At 44.2% G+C, this 18,187-nt stretch overlaps 1 protein-coding gene and 1 long non-coding RNA gene across 3 annotated transcripts; one reads left to right on the top strand and one right to left on the bottom strand.

The window, feature by feature from the left end:
* Nucleotides 1-465: 465 nt before the first annotated feature.
* On the bottom strand, nucleotides 466-17,973 carry LOC122104958. The gene is made up of 3 exons (XR_006146993.1): nucleotides 17,773-17,973; nucleotides 2,469-2,472; nucleotides 466-481 (listed from the first exon to the last, which is right to left on the bottom strand). It is a non-coding gene; the product is annotated as an uncharacterized LOC122104958 (long non-coding RNA).
* Nucleotides 12,208-17,165, top strand: Mpeg1 (macrophage expressed 1). 2 transcript variants are annotated; one of them, XM_042676010.1, is made up of 3 exons: nucleotides 12,208-12,315; nucleotides 13,582-13,696; nucleotides 14,498-17,165. In XM_042676010.1, exon 3 carries the CDS (start codon nucleotides 14,555-14,557, stop codon nucleotides 16,700-16,702), a length of 2,148 nt encoding a protein of 715 aa, XP_042531944.1. In that variant the 5' UTR covers nucleotides 12,208-12,315; nucleotides 13,582-13,696; nucleotides 14,498-14,554; the 3' UTR covers nucleotides 16,703-17,165. The 2 variants fall into 2 exon arrangements, with proteins under 2 accessions (XP_042531944.1, XP_042531945.1); XM_042676011.1 differs by lacking the exon at nucleotides 13,582-13,696.
* Nucleotides 17,974-18,187: the final 214 nt, after the last annotated feature.

Genomic DNA, 18,187 nt, shown 5'->3' with positions numbered 1-18,187 from the left:
GGACCCTGTGCTCCCCTGTGATGTAAAGAGCTGGCAGTCAGAGATGTGGTGATGGAGCAAGACACTGATTAATGTCCAAAGGGGCCTCCGTAAATTACACTCCTGCTCTCTCAGAGCTAAAAATGGTAAGGGACTAGACTCCCTCAGAAGCCTCCAGAAGGAAGAATGGTCAATCTCTACCCACTAGCACCCTAGGAGAGCAAATCTGTGGGCTTTGGGGGGAAGGGCACTGAATTTGTGGTCATCTGTTGCTGTAATGAAAGAGAATAAACACACAGAGAGACAAGGCTACCCCAATCCCTCCCAAGGGGCATCATGGAAAAAATCTTTAATTTCATTTCTTTATTATTACTTTTTTATTTTTTAATTTTATTTTTATTGTGAAAATACCATACAGAGGAGTTACAATTACATGGGCAAGATAATGAGTACATTTCTTACCAAGCATTGTTGCCTCCTCCTTTGTTTCCCCTTCCCATCCCTTCCCATCTGCCCCTACCCCCGAATTTCTTTATTATTTTTTTTAAATTTAAATTTTATTGTAAAGGTGGTGTACAGAGGGGTGACAGTTATGTAAGTAAGGTAATGAGTGCCTTTATTTTTGAAAAGTGTTACCCCCTCCCTCATTTTCTCCCAATATTTTAAAAAGAGAAATAGTACACGCAGTTTGATTGCCCTGAGCTCTCTGTTCTGTATTCTGGTCCTCAGGAGGAAGTACTCAGTCCTGGTCATAGGTTAGAAATGAGGTCTGATTAATCGCAGACCTCTATCCCTAGCTTCTTTCCAGACCACAGGCACTGTGGGAACATAGCAATCTAGAGTCATCCTGCATCTCTTCCCCAGCAACTGCTCCTTTACCTCCCAGACTCTATTTCTGCCTGTCTCTATCTCTGTGTCTCTTTCTTTCTCTCAATTGTGTCTCTGTCTTTACCATTTCTAGGGCTCTGTTTTTCCTGTCTCTGTATACTTCTACCTTTGTCTCTCTTAATCTCTCTGTCTCTATCTCTGTCTTTGTCTTTCTGTCCACCTCTGCCTTTTCTATCTTTATTTCTCCCTCTGTCTTAGAGGACCTGGGCTAAGTTGAGTTTCCCTTGGTTACTGGGTATGTCCCTTTAACCTACTGACTCTTGTTAATGTCTGTCTTCCTTTTAGACTGTAATTTCCATGGCAATTCCAGAGATGCCTTACAGAATATTTATTCAATAAATTTTGGAGGGAGTAAACTGTTAATTTGACCATATCTGATAACATTTTCAGAACTAGAAGCAACTTTCTAGTGACTTGCCATCCACTTCCATTTACAAATTAAGAATCAAAGTTCTAACTAGTAAAGTAATTTGCTGTCTCTCCGCTCATTGCAAGAATTCCCCAGCCCAGCAGGCTGTGGCTTGCTGACAATTTGTTTCAAAGGAGGTAAAAGGCATGGAAGACATGCATGTGGTCCAAAAACCAGTTTGACAGCTCTAACTTCCTGTTTTCAGGAAAATCCTGCTTCTTCAGCTCTGACCATGGATATTACAGCTTAGGGAGAATTTCCTTATCATGAAAATTATAATGGGGAAAAATAAGAGAATATATGAACTGGCAGTTTTGAACTGTCAGTTGTCAAACTGTGTCCTAGAGATCACACACACACACACACACACACACACACACACACACACACACACACACCACTCTCACACACACACACACACCACTCACACACACACACACACACACACACACCACTCACACACACACACACACACCACTCACACACACACACACACACACACACACACACACACACACACAGAGCCTTCTGAGGGGTGAGGAGGAAATTATAGAAGCTGGGCTTGGATTCTGCCTGCTGTTCAGCAAAGGCAACCCCTCTTTTAGGTTTGGGTATGAGTTCTGGGTAAGCTTGAATTTGAAAGCAAAGCTCCCGTCGCTGAAGTAATGTGTGTAGCCCACAAACACAACCCAGTCCTCTAATTTTAGTGTATGAGAAAATTAAAAGCCAGAGAAAGGGAGCAATTTGCAAGGGAGGCAACGCTAGGATTGAAACGGAGTGCTGGCTGTGTTCTCTCACGTGTCCTAACCCAGCATGCTTCTGTCCAGAGATTCCACTCGTATCATCACACCCACCATAAAGGCAAACGTGTGTGGGACGATCTGGCAGCCTTTTCTCCTCTCTCCTTCTTCCTCTCACTAGCCAGCTGTCTCTATCCGTCTTTCTTTTCTCAGGAAAAGTTCTGTGCTGATCAGATGGTGAGAATAGCAGACCAGCTCATTCCTGGGGGCCATAGGGTATAGAAAAGACAGGTTTCATGTGCTGCTCAGGCTCTCTCTATGAAGGGAAAGTTGTGATTGCTGGAGAAGGACCTTCAGAATTGAGTATACATGTAATTTTATACTCTCTCTCCCTCAGAGACATCAGGAAAGTTTATTCCTCTAAGGACTGATACTACAGTACATGTGTATACCCACCTCTTCTATTTATGAAAATGTTAGCCATAACAAAGTAATTATATTAAAGAGAACTGAGCTAATTGAGTGAACCTGGGAAACTCTAACATGTACTCAGGAACAGACATATTTGTTCAAACACAATGACTCAAGCTTCAAACAAGACAGGAAAAGGTTTGAGTGCCAGAAAGAGAGAACTCAAAATCAGGGCAGTAAGTAGGGCCTGAGGCTTGTGGCTCAGGGGCTTTCTGAACTAGCTGTAGAGCTAATGGTAGGTACCTGTGTATTTAGGGATGTGGAAAGAGGTGTAAGCCACTGTCCTATATCCTGTGTTCAAGGAGATTTTGAAAATATCCTGATAAGAAAAAGACTTTTGTCAGGGTGAACAAATGAAGCAATGGGATTCAGTAGACACTATGCTGAAAATAAACTTTACAACTTATGGGTGGAACTGGGAGGAACAAAAAAACTGGGAGTGAAGAAATGTACTCATTACCTGACTTATGAAACGGTAATCCCTCTGTATATCACCTTTATAATAACAAGAAAAATATTTAATTAAAAACAGATCTCTGTTTTTTTCTTCTTCTTTTTTTTTTTTTTTTGTTTTGGTCGGTTGTGGGGCTTGAACTCTGGTCCTGGCACTGCCCCTGAACTCTTCAGCTCAGTTAGTGCTCTACCATTTGACCTACAGCACCACTTCTGGTTGTCTGATGGTTAATTGAAGATAAGAGTCTCACAGACTTTTCCTGCTCAGGCTGGCTTTGAACTGCAATCCTCAGATCTCAGCCTCCTGAGTAGTTAGGATTACAGGCATGAGCCACCAGTGCCTGGCATTTTTTTTTTTAACAGATCTCTTTGCATTGATGGGGAGATTGGTGTGGGTCTTTCGTTCAAATTGATTCAAGCCAAGAAATTCACTCATAGGCTAAGTGCATCTGACCTCAGCAGAAGCAAAGCTAAAACCATTTTGGAGAGACAATGCCACAAGTCAAAACAAAGCAGCCTTACAGCAAATAACCCTGGTGGAAAACGAACTTAAGACTTACCAGTCCAAAACCACACAAGGGAAAAACCCATCACCAGAGAGAAGTATCAGCAGATGCAAGTAACAGGAGATATGCATGCCATGACCTACAACAGAACATTCCTAAAACTTTTAAAAACAATGTCATAGCCATAGCTTTTAGCCAAACCAGATTAGTGTAACTGGATTGCAGAATCATGAATCATGAGGCAGGCAGATGTTAGAAAGGAAACTCAGAGAGGAGGAAGCAATTTGCTACGTTGCCAATAGGTTAGTGGTAACAACTGAGGAATAGAAACTAAATCTCCAGGTTTCTTAACTAGTTCTGTGTTTTTCATGCCCCACAATGCCCTAATTTTTTCAAGGTAGAAACAAAAGCTAGATTCAAGAGACTAGAAGAAATACAAAACAGAAAGTCTTAAACAGGACCAAGAAAAAAAAAAATCGGGGGCAAGGAACCTGGTTCTGATTTGGCTTTTAAAACAAAATTAAATATGTATTTTGTAAACTACATGTTGAGTCATTATTTTAGAACTGATTCTTATTTGTTAAAAATAGAAGTTTACTGTGGGGCAGGAGGCAATGTTTCACTGGCAACGGTCTCATACAGCCTGTGTTGGCTGGGTCACTTCATTATGTAATCTGTTGCATCCATTTTAATCTCATGTTGTTTTCGTTCATCATGCCCATACAACACATAACCTTGCCAATACGAGGTCATGCTGAAGCCAGGCACTGGTGACTCACACTTGTAATTCTAGATACCCAGGAGACTGAGACCTGAGTATGGTAGATTGAAGCCAGTTTGGGCAGGAAAGTCTTTGAGACTCTTATCTCCAATTAATCAAAAATAACAGCAGCAGCTACAACAACAACAACAAAAGCCAGATGTAGAACTGTGGCTCAAGTGGTAGAGCACTAATCTTAAGTAACACAGCTCAGGGACATTGCCCCGACCCTGAGTTCGAGTCTCAGAACAGCATAGAAAAAAAAGTCATGTTGAATGATTGACCTGGAAACAAAATAAAAATTGATTGAAGTCTCTGTAGGTATATAACATTATACCATCTAGGTTTGTATAAGTACTTAAAATATTTTTGTTATCATGAAGCTGATGTACAGAGTGGTTACCATTTCACAAGTCAGGTAATGAGTACATTTCTTTTTGGGAAAATGTCACTCCTTCCTTCGCTCTCTCCCAGTTTTTCCCTCCTATCCCTATCCACAAGCTGTTTAGTTCATTTTCAACATAGTGTCTAGTGAGTAGCACTGCTGCCCCTGTTCACCCTTTGCTCCTCCATTTCTGTGCCCCCTGAACTGTGCCAAAGACAGATAAATGAACAAATAAGACCAAAGAGAAAAACCCCAGAAAGCAAAAACAGACAATATCATCTTCATCTACAATAGCAGAAAAAAACCCGCCCATTTTATTTTTTCATGCTCACACATGACCGAATGATGCATTTCTAAGATCCCCGTTGTTAAGTTACACTGACTGTAAACCTTTGAAAAGAATTAGGGAGTGAGGGAAAGATGAGGCTTGGACTCCCAACATTAAAGACAAGGAATGAGGTGAGGTGAGTGTGGACATGGTTGTAGGTTCAATCCAGTAGGGCCAGGGCCTGGAGGGCCAGACCAGATATCAATAAGGTCAAAGGAGAAATATCTTTGTGCTTTTGTCATTTATTGATTACATCAGACACTGAGTTTGCACCATTCCCAGTGCACACCAAGAATGTAATTTCAGACCAGAAAAGCAAACTCTTCTCCTATAAGAAATACAAATAGGACCAACAAGGTTCAGCATATGTGCTCACAAGACTCAAAGTAAATTGAAATGGAAGTTGTACAATAATGTTGTCTGAGCTTGAATTTCTAACCAATCACCGTTGGCTTTTCCAGGGAAGTGAGTCTGACATTTTGTCAGATTTGTCTGGTGTCTTAACCTCTTTACTCACTTATTCTAGGCCAATATTGGCTGAATATTTGCCATATGCCAAGCATTGTGCAATACTTAACGAACTAAATGAGTCGAAGAAAAAGTGGATTAGCACACAGCACCATAAATGAAAGGAATGCTGCTGGAGCACACAAAAGGGCCATTGTATTATTAGCGAGTGCTCTATGTTATGATTTTGTTAGGAGGGACAATTCCAGACCAGTGAATATAAAAAAGTGAAAGGAGCATGGAAGAGGATGAAGCGAACCTAAAGAGGAGTATTACTGAGCTCATTACAGCTCGGTACAAAACTGCAGGCAATTGCTTAATCATGTAAGTATCTGCAAGCAGAGTGCCTGAAACCATCAGGCCTCAGAACAGTGCACGGGAGAGAGATGAAATATGAATTCCACTTGTATCTTGTCTCTAATTTGTTCATGTTCACTGCCATGATCTTCTGCACTTCTGGTGTGTGCAGCTACTGACCAGCTACTGGAAAAAGAGATGTCACATGCAGTGGCTTGATGCTTTACGGAGTACGGAACAGGTGGGAGACACCAGAGTCATACTTTGAGGCCATTCATTCAGGTTTAGGATTTCCAGGTTAAAATACAGCATGCTTACTACATTTGAATTTGTTTTGGTAAATGATGAGTACATTTTTTATTATAAGTAGTCTCTAAATGTTGCATGGGACATGTTTGTATTCTTTTTCATTATGTGATATTGGAATTGAATTTGTTGTCCTGTGTTTGTTAGATCTTGTGACTTCACTCTGGTTGGGCTTGAATAGGGTGATGGTAGATGAAGACCACAAGAAAGTACAGCCTCTTTCCTGGGGCAGGGTGTGTGTGTGTGTGTGTGTATGTGTGTGTGTGTGTGTGTGTGAGAGAGAGAGAGAGAGAGAGAGAGAGAGAGAGAGAGAGAGAAAGAGAGAGATTTAAGAAGTCTGTCCACTCCATTCTAAAGCAGTGAATTCTTCAATAATGAAAGCAATGGCTTCCCATTTAACCTGTGTCGTGAACCTAGCCAGCATGACAACCACATGGCTTTTCTCAGGAGATGCATGCCATGGTTTAGAATGTAAATAGAAACTATACAAGTTTTCCTTCTGATTCAATATGGCTTCCCACATAAAATTCATGAGATGTTCTAACATGGCCATTTCCTATTCCCATCTTCAAAGGATGAGCTACAGCATCAGTCTGGGAATTGCACCGCCAGCTCAGCAAAGCAGAGAGCTGATATAGACTTGAGTATCTGCCTATGCCATATTGAGCTTTCCAAGGATGCTGACAGTCAATCCTCTTAGCAATTTCATCTGTACATGGCAACTGCTTCTACATAGTGGAGGAAATCGCTATTGTTTATTTCATAGTTGGAGAAGTGAAAGAGAGAGCTTTTCCAGAGTTAAATATGGAACCAGGACATTGCTTTCAATCTGAAACCTCTGTTTCATATCCATAATTGTTAATCTAGCAACTGAGCAATTTGTATGACTATGAGAATCAGGACAAAATCTGAGGACCAAATAGGCCTACAACCCAGTCCAGATTCTTTTTTTTTTTAAATCTTTAAGTAATTGTACAAAGGAGTTGCCATTTACAAAAGAGGTTTATGAATACAAAATGCATCTTAATCAATGCAGATTCTTAATCTCATTGTTTAGATTATGAAAGAAATAGAGACCTCAAGTCCATGAGGACTTGAGATGGAAGAGCTCATGTGGTTTTTATTTTAACTTATTCATCATAATTCCAAGTGAAAATTGATAACTGACTTTGCTTCAGCCGAGAGTCTATCTGAAGATCCAGTGGTAGAAGAAAGATTTTATATGACACTGTGGGGTTTTGGGGTTTCTTTGGTTGTATTACACAACAGTGAAACCAGTTTAGACATATGAAATCTGTCAACAGTGAACCCAGACACGCTGGTTAAACATTTCTTTTGGTCAAATCCCTCAAAGAGGAAGTCACAATGTGAAGACTGAGAAATGAGGCCATTGGGCACAACGGTTCTCCATGTTAAGTTCTCCTTCAGCTGAAGGAGAAGCACTTGTCATATTACGCTGATGTCATCAAAAAGTCTTAAGAGAGTTGGGGGGCAGAGGGAAGGCAGCGAAGGAGATTGGCCTTAAATGCTCAAGTCTTAGAAGTTAGATGAAAAGAGAGAGGTTGTTGTAAGAGCTTACTGTGTGCTTGACTTTCAAAAGAGCATTCAATTGGACAATAATGGCGTCTTCAAAACTGGCACCAACAAGGATGTTTGACATATAAGAGATGCTCAGTCAGTATTTATTTAATGGACCAATGAAACAAGTTTCCATTGAAATGTCCTGGACAACTGTGTGGGAATGAAGTTGCAGCATAGCATTGAGTGGGAATCAGTGATGTGATGGATAACAATAGCTTGGTTAGCAATAGATGGTTAGCATGTCTTGACATGCAATAGTGGCGCGGTCATTGACATTGCCTTTAGTCATAACAGGGTCTCCTTGAATATGGTGGAAGTATCCCTTTAAGCACCAGCTTCTGTTTCCCAAATCTAAGTTTGTCAATGGAAAGCAAAAAGTGGGGGAAAAAGAGAAAAGGAATCATTAGTAAGGAGAAATGAGATGGAGGAAAGTTGGAGGAAGAGTTAAAACAACGAATAGCAATCAGATAGTTCTGGTTGCCAAGCTGTGGACATTTAATGGTAATATGTAGAATTTCTCATGGTCTTTAGGTTTTGCCCTCCAGATTAAAAGGGAATCATGAAACCGCTGTGTTCTTATTTTTTGTGGTCAGTAGGCAAACAATTCTGGTGGGAAGAACTGCTTCTGAGGGGAAGGAGCTGACAAAGCAACTCTCAAAACCTCAGGTTAGGAATTCAAGGTTCAAAAGGGAAAATATCATCACTTTCTCCACGGACACCTCTTAGCCTTTCCAGAACAAAGCAGATTCCGGAATCTATGAAAGCCATAGCTCTCTCATCCATGTAGCAATGCTTTGCCCACCAGTGGTCAGCCTGGTTTTCTTGATTTCTGTTGAAAGTCAGGAGAGGAATGAATGGTCCTGGCAAATGAAGCGATCTCAGACTGCAGGTGAATTTGCAGAAGTGGGAAGCACCTGTACCAGCTCGCCGCCCACACAGAAGTGAACTTCAGATCTGAATCATCGCTCAGTTCCACGTGAGATGGTATCAGAAGTTCTGCACATGTTCAGACCGAGAAAGAAAGCTGATGGGGACTTCCCTCTTGCTTCTAGATGGAGGAAGTAAAGTAGCATTTGGGAACCACAGAGGCATGCATAGCAACGGTGGAACAGTTGCTTCTTTCTGCTAGACGTCAAAATTCAGTGGTCTTTTTGTTTGTTTGTTTGTTGTTGTTGTTGTCTTTTTTGTGCCAGTCCTGGGGCTTGAAGTTGTTGTCAGATCAATCCAGTCGACAAAATACAGAAAAGCCACATTTTGAGAGGTCGAATTGGGAGTCTTTATGAGAAAGCTGGCATCTACAGGCAGCCTCCTGCCACAAAGATCTGCAGCCCTGTTAGAAAACTGAGCCATCAGAGCAGGAAAGGAACAGCAGAAAAACATTACCAACAACCCAGATCCACCCCAATGGAGGGCTGAAGTGGGACACCATGGTGACTAGAGGAAAGCCAGGAGACACAGGAACAGGAGGCCTGGTCTAATGGCATTCAAGCTGGTCTGACCCTAAAATAGGGACAGGTCAGGGGGCAGGGTCACAGGAAACTCCAAAGTCTTCCAAGTTCAAGGCACAGGCCTGTAGGTTCAGTAACCTATCATCAAGTCCCTGTCCCTGCCTCTTGGAATTCAGGTATGCCCATCACCTGGGAAATGGGACTTCCTCTTTTACCACCGTGAAGACAACATGGGGCCAGTTAAACCCAATTCCCCATCCATCACATGGCCAAGATGGCGCCAGTTAGATCCTCTCCACTTCAAACTCAGGGCCTGGGCCACAGCACCACTTCTGGCTTTTTCTTTTTCTTTTTCTTTTTCACTTCTGGCTTTTTCTGAGTAGTTTATTGGAGATAAGAGTCTCACAGACCTTTCTGCCCAGGCTGGCATCAAACTGCAAGCCTCAGATCTCAGCTTCCTGAGTAGCTAGGATTAAAGGCATGAGCCACTGGTAAACCACAGGCCTTTACTCGCAGATTGTGGCCATCTGGAGAGTTTACACAATTGTGAATCTATTTCAGTAAGAAATGGCAGAAGAAATTGTCTGTGAAAGGAATAAAATGGGCTAGGAATGTGGCTTAGCAGAGTGCTTGGCTAGCATGCATGAAGCCCTGGCTTTGATTTCTCAGTACCATATAAACAGAAAAAGCTAGAAGTGGTACTGTGGCTCAAGTGGTAGAATGCTATGCTAGCCTAGAGCAAAAAGAAGCTCAGGGACAGTGCTCAGGCCCTGAGTTCAATCCCCAGGACTGGCAAAAAACCAAAACCAAAACCAAACCAAACCAAACCAAAAACCATAAAAGGAAAGGTGTGGGTGATACACACTAGACAAGTTAGCTGCCTCCATTTCCTGACACCTGTCCATTATGAGAATCATTTTCTATCCTTGACATGCAAATTTGCTTTGAGTCCCAGATTCCCATCCTTTGGACTTTTCTCTTTTCATTATTACCCATGAACCACAAAAACAACTTCCTTTAGCACAGGATTCTCAGAAGCTATAGGCTTTGAACATTTCAGACATATGAAAATGCTAGAAATGGCTTTTAATTTCTTTATACACACACATTCTGAGTATAAAGGTGGTACTCATTGCTCTTTGAAATTATTAGTAGGTTCTTAGTAAAAATTTATCAAATGGGCAGGACATATTCATTGCTCACTCAAAAAATACAGAAAGATAAGAGGGGAGAAAATAAAAATAACTCAATAAAACATATGAAACCAGGCGCCAGTGGCTCACGCCTGTAATCCTAGCTACTCAGGAGGCTGAGATCCGAGGATCGAGGTTCAAAGACAGTCTGGACAAGAAAGTCCATGAGACTCTTATCTCCACTTAACTGCTGGAAAACTGGAAGTGGTGCTGTGGCTCAAGTGATAGAGCGCTAGCCTTGAGCTGAAGAGCTCAGGGACAGACAGGGCTCAGGTCAAGTTCAAGACAAAGACAAAGAAAAAGCAAAAAAAAAAAAACAAACCCACATATGAACAAATAAAACTATGAGTAGTATAAAGATCCCCCCATATCTCCCTCTCTTTATCTCTATCTCTATATATTATCTTTATCTCTATTTGTGCATAGTTGAGGTAATGCTAAGTGAATATCCTTCACATTATGACTTAAGAATTATTTTTTTCCCTTGGTACTGTTGGGAGTTTGAGCTCAGGACTTTGTACTTGTCAGGCAGGTGCTCTACCACCTGAGCTACACCCCCAGCTCTTTCTGCTTTATTTTTCAAATACCTTCTCTCTTGAATTTATTCTTGGGTTGGCCTGTGTCACCATCTCCTAAATCCCAAATAGTTGGGAAGACAGGTGCATACCACCACATCCAGGATTTTATTGATTGGGCTGGGGTCTCTTGGGCTTTTTTGTTTGTTTGTTTTTGGCCTATCTTGGCCTTTATCTTCAATCTTCCCAATCTCTGCCTCTCAGTAGCTGATACTACAAGTATAAGCCTCTGTGCTTCACAAGAATTTCTTGTTATCCAAATCATTTGAAATAATTGTTGATTTTAAAATAGTTTATCATTTCAGTGTTGTTGGTTCTTTTAGCTGTCTTCAATTTTGTCTGTGATAAAATGAGGAAGATTATAGCACACCAAGAATGGTGGGACTGAAAGGAAAAATGTAACCCAGCAGAGAGTAACCCAAAAGACCACACGGATAGAAGTAGAAAGGATTTATGGTCAGCAGCAGGGACAAGGCCAAGTTGTCATGAGGGAAGGGAGAAAATGGCTCAGTTTGCCTCCTTGGAGGCCCCCTTTATAGCGTTGGGGGCCGGAAGTGGGTGGTGCCTATCTACTGCGCAGGCGCTGCCATCGAGGGTGGAGATTAGGTCTGCGAGGTGGGCGTTTCCTTACAGGGACCACGGGTGACCTAACGCAGCAGGGATACTTGGGAGACGCTATGTTGTTGAAAGTGAACTGTACAACTTGTATTGGGAGGGAGAAAATGAGAGGAGGGATGACAGTGCTCAAAAGAAATGTACTAATTTCCTCACATAAGTATAACTCCTTTGTACATCACTATTACAATAGAAAGAGGAAAGAAAGAAAGAAATGATTACTCAGAACATTTTCTACAGGAGTTGATAGACTGGGTATTAATTCATAAATTAATCCCTCATGAAAGACCAGTAGAACTCACTTCCTTGAAGCATAATAACTGTGGCCTGTGTAGACCGATAATATAGCATTTCTGGGTTTATAGAAGACAATCAGGGTTTTAAAAGAGTAGTGAAACTCAATCCGTGAAGCTCAGAACCAGACTTACTCTTTGAAAATCTCGCACAACATTAGTAACAGTACAAAATACTTCATTTCTGAAATCTTGTTTTCAAGATATAGACAGATGATAGTACCAATCTGTGAACAGAAACATGGCATTTTTTTCCCCCACTGCAGCCTTATGTCTGGTTTGAAGTTTGATTCTGGGAGCCATAGCGTACAATTGAAATCTTTAACTGCTCTGAATTCTGTGGCCTCCTTCCATTAGCCTGAGGCCCATGGGAAACCTTACGGTTGGGCCTTGTCCCACAGCTAGTCTGGATTTGTTAGAGGCGGGGCATCTTAAAAGAGGAGGGTGTTGCAACTAGTATTTGCAAAAAGAAACTGACTTTGGAACTCTAGGAGAGAGCAGAGTTTCAAAACACCGAGTCCTAAAGATTGAATGCAAAGTCCAACCTAAGCCTTCTGGTGGAGAACGCAGAATGCGGTGAGGTAGGGGATCATACTTCTTCTGGGTGCTCTTTGTTAGCAAACGGAGTCACAAGGGCATTAGAATAAAGAAAGAGCAGAAAAGGAACTCAATGGACCAGAGCAACTTTACTGGAGAGTAGGAGAGGGACTCTCATGGTGACCTAGGAGAGTCAGGAGACCTGGGAGGCCTGGCCTGCTAGGGGTAGGGGGGTGGTGGTGGACGGGTGGAAGTAGAGTAATAATTAGGGAGCAGGGTCACAGGGAACAGAAAGTTCAAAGAGTTTTGCTAGTTTGTGGCACAGGGCTGGCTCCAGGCTCCTCTTTCAGGTGCCTGTGGGGGAGGAAGGGACTCTCATATTCAGATTAAGATTCAGGGATGGGGACTGGGCTGGTATTCAGTGGACCAAGCCATGAGAGTAATACTTAGCAAAGCAGATTCCCATCAGCTACTGCTAATTGTTCTATGTGCGAATAATCCCAAACAATTAATGGGGCTAGGTTTTAGTTCATCCTGGTCCTTGGTCCTTGAGTCTGGAAATATCATTCTAATTTATAAGGTCAAAGAAACCTGGCACCAGCTTTCACACAAAAGGCAATTTATGAAGTTATGTTCTCGTAAGGGCGTAACAAATGAATCGTGACTCATATAAAATAACTGAGTAATGGAGAATCATACTTCATTTTATGCACCTATACAGATTGCATGTACTTCACAAAGAGATGAAAAATGAAAGGTATAGCTACAAAGATACTTACTGCTGACCACATGTATGGAGAAGATAAATGTGTGTGTGCAGACACACATGTATTCTGTGGCCAGTGGGTACTTTGAAAATCTGTATAATTCAAAAAATAGATTATCATGCGACTTTTGTTTTTGGTTGAACATTTCTTGCTCTTTTTCTTTTTGGGGGAGGGGCGGTTTGAACATTTCTATCTGAAAGGAAATGGCAGTAGTGTGGGGCCCTCTCATGTGCACTCTGAATGCTTTATGCAAGGAAGACTAAGGTTTTCCTGTAGATGGCAAGCAGACTCCACTTCCTGTCCTTTAAAGTCTGCCCCCAGATAAAGCCATATCCAAAGTCAGGGCCATGAGGCCCTAAAACAATGAGCTTTCACAAGGAGTGCATCCAAGGTTTTCACTCCCATTCTTGGGTGGAAACAACCTCCGGCCCAAGGCCAATGGGAAATCTAAGGGTTGGGCCTTGTCCCACAGCTAGTCTGGATTTCTTGGAGGCGGGGCACCTCAGAAAAGGATGATGTAGCAACTAGCATTTGCATTTCTAGGAAAAAGAAACTGACTGTGGAGCTCCAGGAGAGAACAGGCAGGAGAGAGTTTCAAAACTGAGTCCTAGAGATTGAATGCAAAGCCCAACCAAATTCTGGGGAAGAACGCGGTGAGGTAGGAGATCATACTTTTTCTGGGTGCTCATTGTTAGCAAATGGAATCACAAGGGTATTAGAATAAAGAAAGAGCAGAGTAGGAGCTCCATGGACCGGAGCAACTTTACTGGAGAGTGGGAGAGGGACCCCATGGTGACCAGAGGAGAGTCAGGAGACTGGAGGCATGGTATGCTGGGGGCAGGGGTGGAGGGGTGGAAGTAGGGTAATAATTAGGGGGCAGGGTCACTGGGAGCTACACTGTTCTAAGGGTGGGGGGTAGCGTCACGGGTAGCTGAGGGTTCAAAGAGTTTGGTGAGTTTGTGGTGCAGTCTGGGAACCTATTGTTTAAGTCCCGTGCCCCAGTTTCTGTGCTTCTAGCAATTCAGGTGCCTAAATAATCTAGGGTTAGGGAAGTGGAATTTTATATTTAGATTAAGATTCTGGGCAGGGGACCAGGCTGAACAATTTTGGAACGATCCCCTGGGGGAAGGATAGTCATTAGGCCAAGCCAAGGGAGTAATATTGAGTTAGGAGAACAAAGCAGATCGCCTGTAGATTAGCCAGTGTGTGTTGGTGTGTGAGAGAGGGGAACAGAACACAGGGTAAGTGACCTTTCAGGGATTTAGAGGTTTTTTTTTTTTTTGGCCTATCTTAATACAGTGTAATTTTTATTCAAAGTTCCAGTAGACCGTAATATTCCTACCAACTCTCATTTCCCCATTTGAGAAGTAGATCCAGCCTAAAGAGGAACTAACTGGTGGCTTTGGGAGGACTGTTGAAATTTCTGTTTTGAACAGCAGCTTTCTTTGCCATTTTTCAGGTTGCACCATCCACTGGCCATTGCTCAGGGCTAGTGTGAGGCCAGCTTGTCTGAGTCATGGGAGGCTGGAGGGAAGCTGTCCTTTTCTGGGCTGTAGCTACCTGTGTGAGATCAGACCCGTCTCTGGGAGAGACTGATCAGACCGGATTTCAAACTTGCAAGAATGCCTTGAAACTACCGGTCCTGGAGGTCCTGCCCGGAGGGGGCTGGGATAATCTGCGGAATGTGGACATGGGACGGGTGTTGGAGTTGACCTACACCCACTGCAAGACCACAGAGGATGGACAGTACATTATCCCCGACGCTGTCTACACCATTCCACAGAAACAGAGCGACTTGGAGATGAATTCTGAAATCCTGGAATCCTGGATGAATTACCAGAGCAGCACCGCATCGTCCATCAACGCTGAGCTCTCCCTGTTCTCCAAGGTCAACGGCAAGTTCTCTGCTGAGTTCCAGAGGATGAAGACCCTTCAAGTGAAAGAGCAAGCCATCACCACCCGAGTGCAAGTCAGAAACCTGGTCTACACCGCCAAGATCAACCCCACCTCAGAGCTCAGCTGGGAGTTTAAGAAGGAGCTCATGGACATCTGTGACCGGCTGGAGAACAACCAGACCAGGATGGCCACCTACCTGGCTGAACTCCTGGTCCTCAACTACGGCACCCACGTCATCACCAGCGTGCACGCCGGAGCTGCTCTTGTTCAGGAAGATCACCTCAGGACCACCTTCCTCCAGGAAGGCCAGAGCAGCCACGCGGCCATCACGGCGGCTGCGGGAATCACCTTCCTGAACATCGTGAACTCCAAACTGGAGGACAACTACACTTCCCAGAATGCCTTGACCAAAGGCTATCTGGCGAACCGCACCCACTCCAGGGTGCAGAGCATCGGAGGGGTACCATTTTACCCCGGGATCACCCTCCAAGCCTGGCAGCAGGGCATCACCAACCACTTGGTGGCGGTGGACCGCGCTGGCCTGCCTCTGTATTTCTTCATCAAGCCGGACAAGCTGCCTGCCTTGCCTGGTCCCTTGGTGAAGAAGCTGTCCAAGACGGTAGAAAGTGCCGTGAGACGCTATTATGCCTTTAATACCTACCCTGGCTGTACCGATGTCAATTCCCCCAACTTCAATTTCCAGGCCAATACAGATGATGGCTCCTGCGAGGGGAAGATGACCAACTTCTCGTTTGGTGGGGTGTATCAGGAATGCACCCAACTCTCGGGGAGCGAGGTGGCTCTCTGTCAGAACCTGGAGCAGAAGAATCCACTCACGGGCAACTTCTCCTGTCCCTCCGGCTACCACGCGGTCCATCTCCTGTCCCAGATCCACGAGGAGGGTTACAATCACCTCGACTGTCGACGGAAATGCACCCTCTACATCTTCTGTAAGACGGTGTGTGAGGATGTGTTCCGAGTGGCGAAGGCTGAATTTAGGGCTTTCTGGTGTGCGGCGCATGGGCAGGTATCTGAAAACTCTGGACTTCTCTTTGGGGGTCTTTTCAGTAGCAAGAGCATGAACCCCTTGACGAATGCCCAGTCGTGCCCGGCTGGCTACATCCCACTGAGCCTGTTTGAGAGTCTCAAGGTGTGTGCCTCTCAGGACTACGAGCTGGGATATAAGTTCTCAGTTCCCTTTGGTGGCTTCTTCAGCTGTGCTGTGGGCAACCCCTTGGTGAATTCGGCTATGTCCAGGGACCTCGGTGTACCCTCATTGCAGAAATGTCCTGGGGGTTTCAGCCAGCACCTGGCCCTCATCAGCGATGGCTGCCAAATCTCCTACTGCGTCAAGGCCGGAGTCTTTACCAGTGGCCTTTTGCCCCCTGCCAGGCTCCCGCCTTACACTCGGCCGCCTCTTATGAGCCAGGCTGCCACCAACACAGTCATAGTGACCAACACCGAGGGGTCCAAATCCTGGATTAAAGACTCCCAGACCCACCAGTGGAGGCTGGGGGAGCCGCTGGAGTTGCGGAGAGCAATGACCGTCGTCTACGGCGACGGAAGTGGCCTGTCTAGAGGGGCAGTGGCTGGAGTCACATTAGCAGTCACCATCGGCCTGGCAGCTGCGATTGCTTTGGTCCTCTACGGCATCCGGAAGTATAAGAAGAAAGGATACCAGGCAATCGAGGAGGAGGAGGAGGAAAGGCAGGGTTTTGCCACCTCTGGAGATAGTCACAACCAAGAGCAAGGGCAAGGTCCAGCTTAAATCTCTCCAGATTGGGGTAGGGCAGGGGGAAAGCCCTTTCTGGGCTTGTCAGACCCCTGTCTGTCTTTCAAGCATGACCTTCATTACTGCTCTTTCGACTGTCACCTTCCCAAGTATTGGAGTGACAAGGCCAACAAAAAGCAGGTACCACTGGGTGACTTCCTTACCTGGGGAGGTGGGGGTGTGGCTGGGGCTAGAAATGCAAAGGGTTCTGTGGGCAAGGGTGGGGCTGGGAGAGAACAATTGTGATTTGTTCATCCAAAGGCCATCCTAGGGGCTAACCCAGAAATGCGGTTATCTGTTCTCTGGTTTATTACCTAATTGTCTCCGCCGGAATGCATGCGTGTAAAGAGAGGGAGAAATGCAGACCTCTGGATTTGTAAACTGCATTTACTTTTTATTTTTGGCTAGTCTTGGGACTTGAACTCAGGGCCTAGGCACTGCCCCATGAATCTTTTTGTGCTCAAGGGTAGCACTCTACCACTTGAGCCAGAGTACCACTTCTGGCTTTTTCGGAGTAGTTTATTGGAGATAAAGAGTCTCATGGACTTTGCTGCCTGGGCTGGCTATCAGATCTCAGGCTCCTGAGTAGCTAGGATTACTGGTGTGGAGCCATCAGCGCCTGGCTTGCATTTTATTTACTCTTGCATCTCTAGTGGTTTCCAATTTGTGATTTTTTTAAGAGGTTCTGCTTTAATCACTGCCATCCCTGTATTTTGTGTTTTGAAAGCAGCTTGGATTTCATGCTTCCAAAGGCGGACAGAGTCCTACAAAGACACAGGAAGTCCTGCCTTTTTAGCTTCAAAGGCTCCCCATTAATGAGTTGTGTCATCTCCCTGGATTATCTTAACGGCATCTCAAAGGAAAAAAATATGTACTAATTCTACTTTTTCCAGCTGGCCCATCATAAGGACTTACTTAGATCAGACCACTCTTCAGATTCTTGACTATGTCCCTCAAGTCCTCTCCAAGAAATATTTTTTTTTAACTCATAAAGGGGGCTGATGTAATAAAATCTGTGTCTTTAGCCATAGACCACTGGAGGCAATCACTTCTGTTTCCAGGCTGACTTTGCTGGGGACTGTCACCTGGCAGTATTTGTGGCTTTGCAAAATTTTTAATATCAGTCTTATCTCATTGTGAGTGCCGCCATGTTATCAGTATCTCTCCATCACATTTCTAAAACACACTGTAGGGTTGGGAAGGTAGCTCAGTGGTAGAGCGCTGGCCTTGCATGCATGAGGCCCTGGGTTCGATTCCTCAGAACCACATAAACAAAAAGAAAAAAGCCAGAAGTGGCGCTGTGGCTCAAGTGGTAGAGTGCTAGCCTTGAGCTGAAGAGCTGAGGGACAGCGCCCAGGACCAGCGTTCAGGCCCCACGACCGGACACCCCCTCCCCCCCCCAAAAAATACAAAACCATACTGTATTTATCCATCAAATTCAGTGCCTTAAGTGTTACCTTCTGGGTAGGGTAATTTGTTTTT

Source organism: Dipodomys spectabilis, unplaced genomic scaffold, assembly GCF_019054845.1.
Source record: "Dipodomys spectabilis isolate Male_0828 unplaced genomic scaffold, ASM1905484v1 ptg000030l, whole genome shotgun sequence".
Lineage (NCBI taxonomy): Eukaryota > Metazoa > Chordata > Mammalia > Rodentia > Heteromyidae > Dipodomys > Dipodomys spectabilis.
Note: the sequence above shows the minus strand (reverse complement) of the source record. Positions and strands in the feature narration are given on the sequence as shown.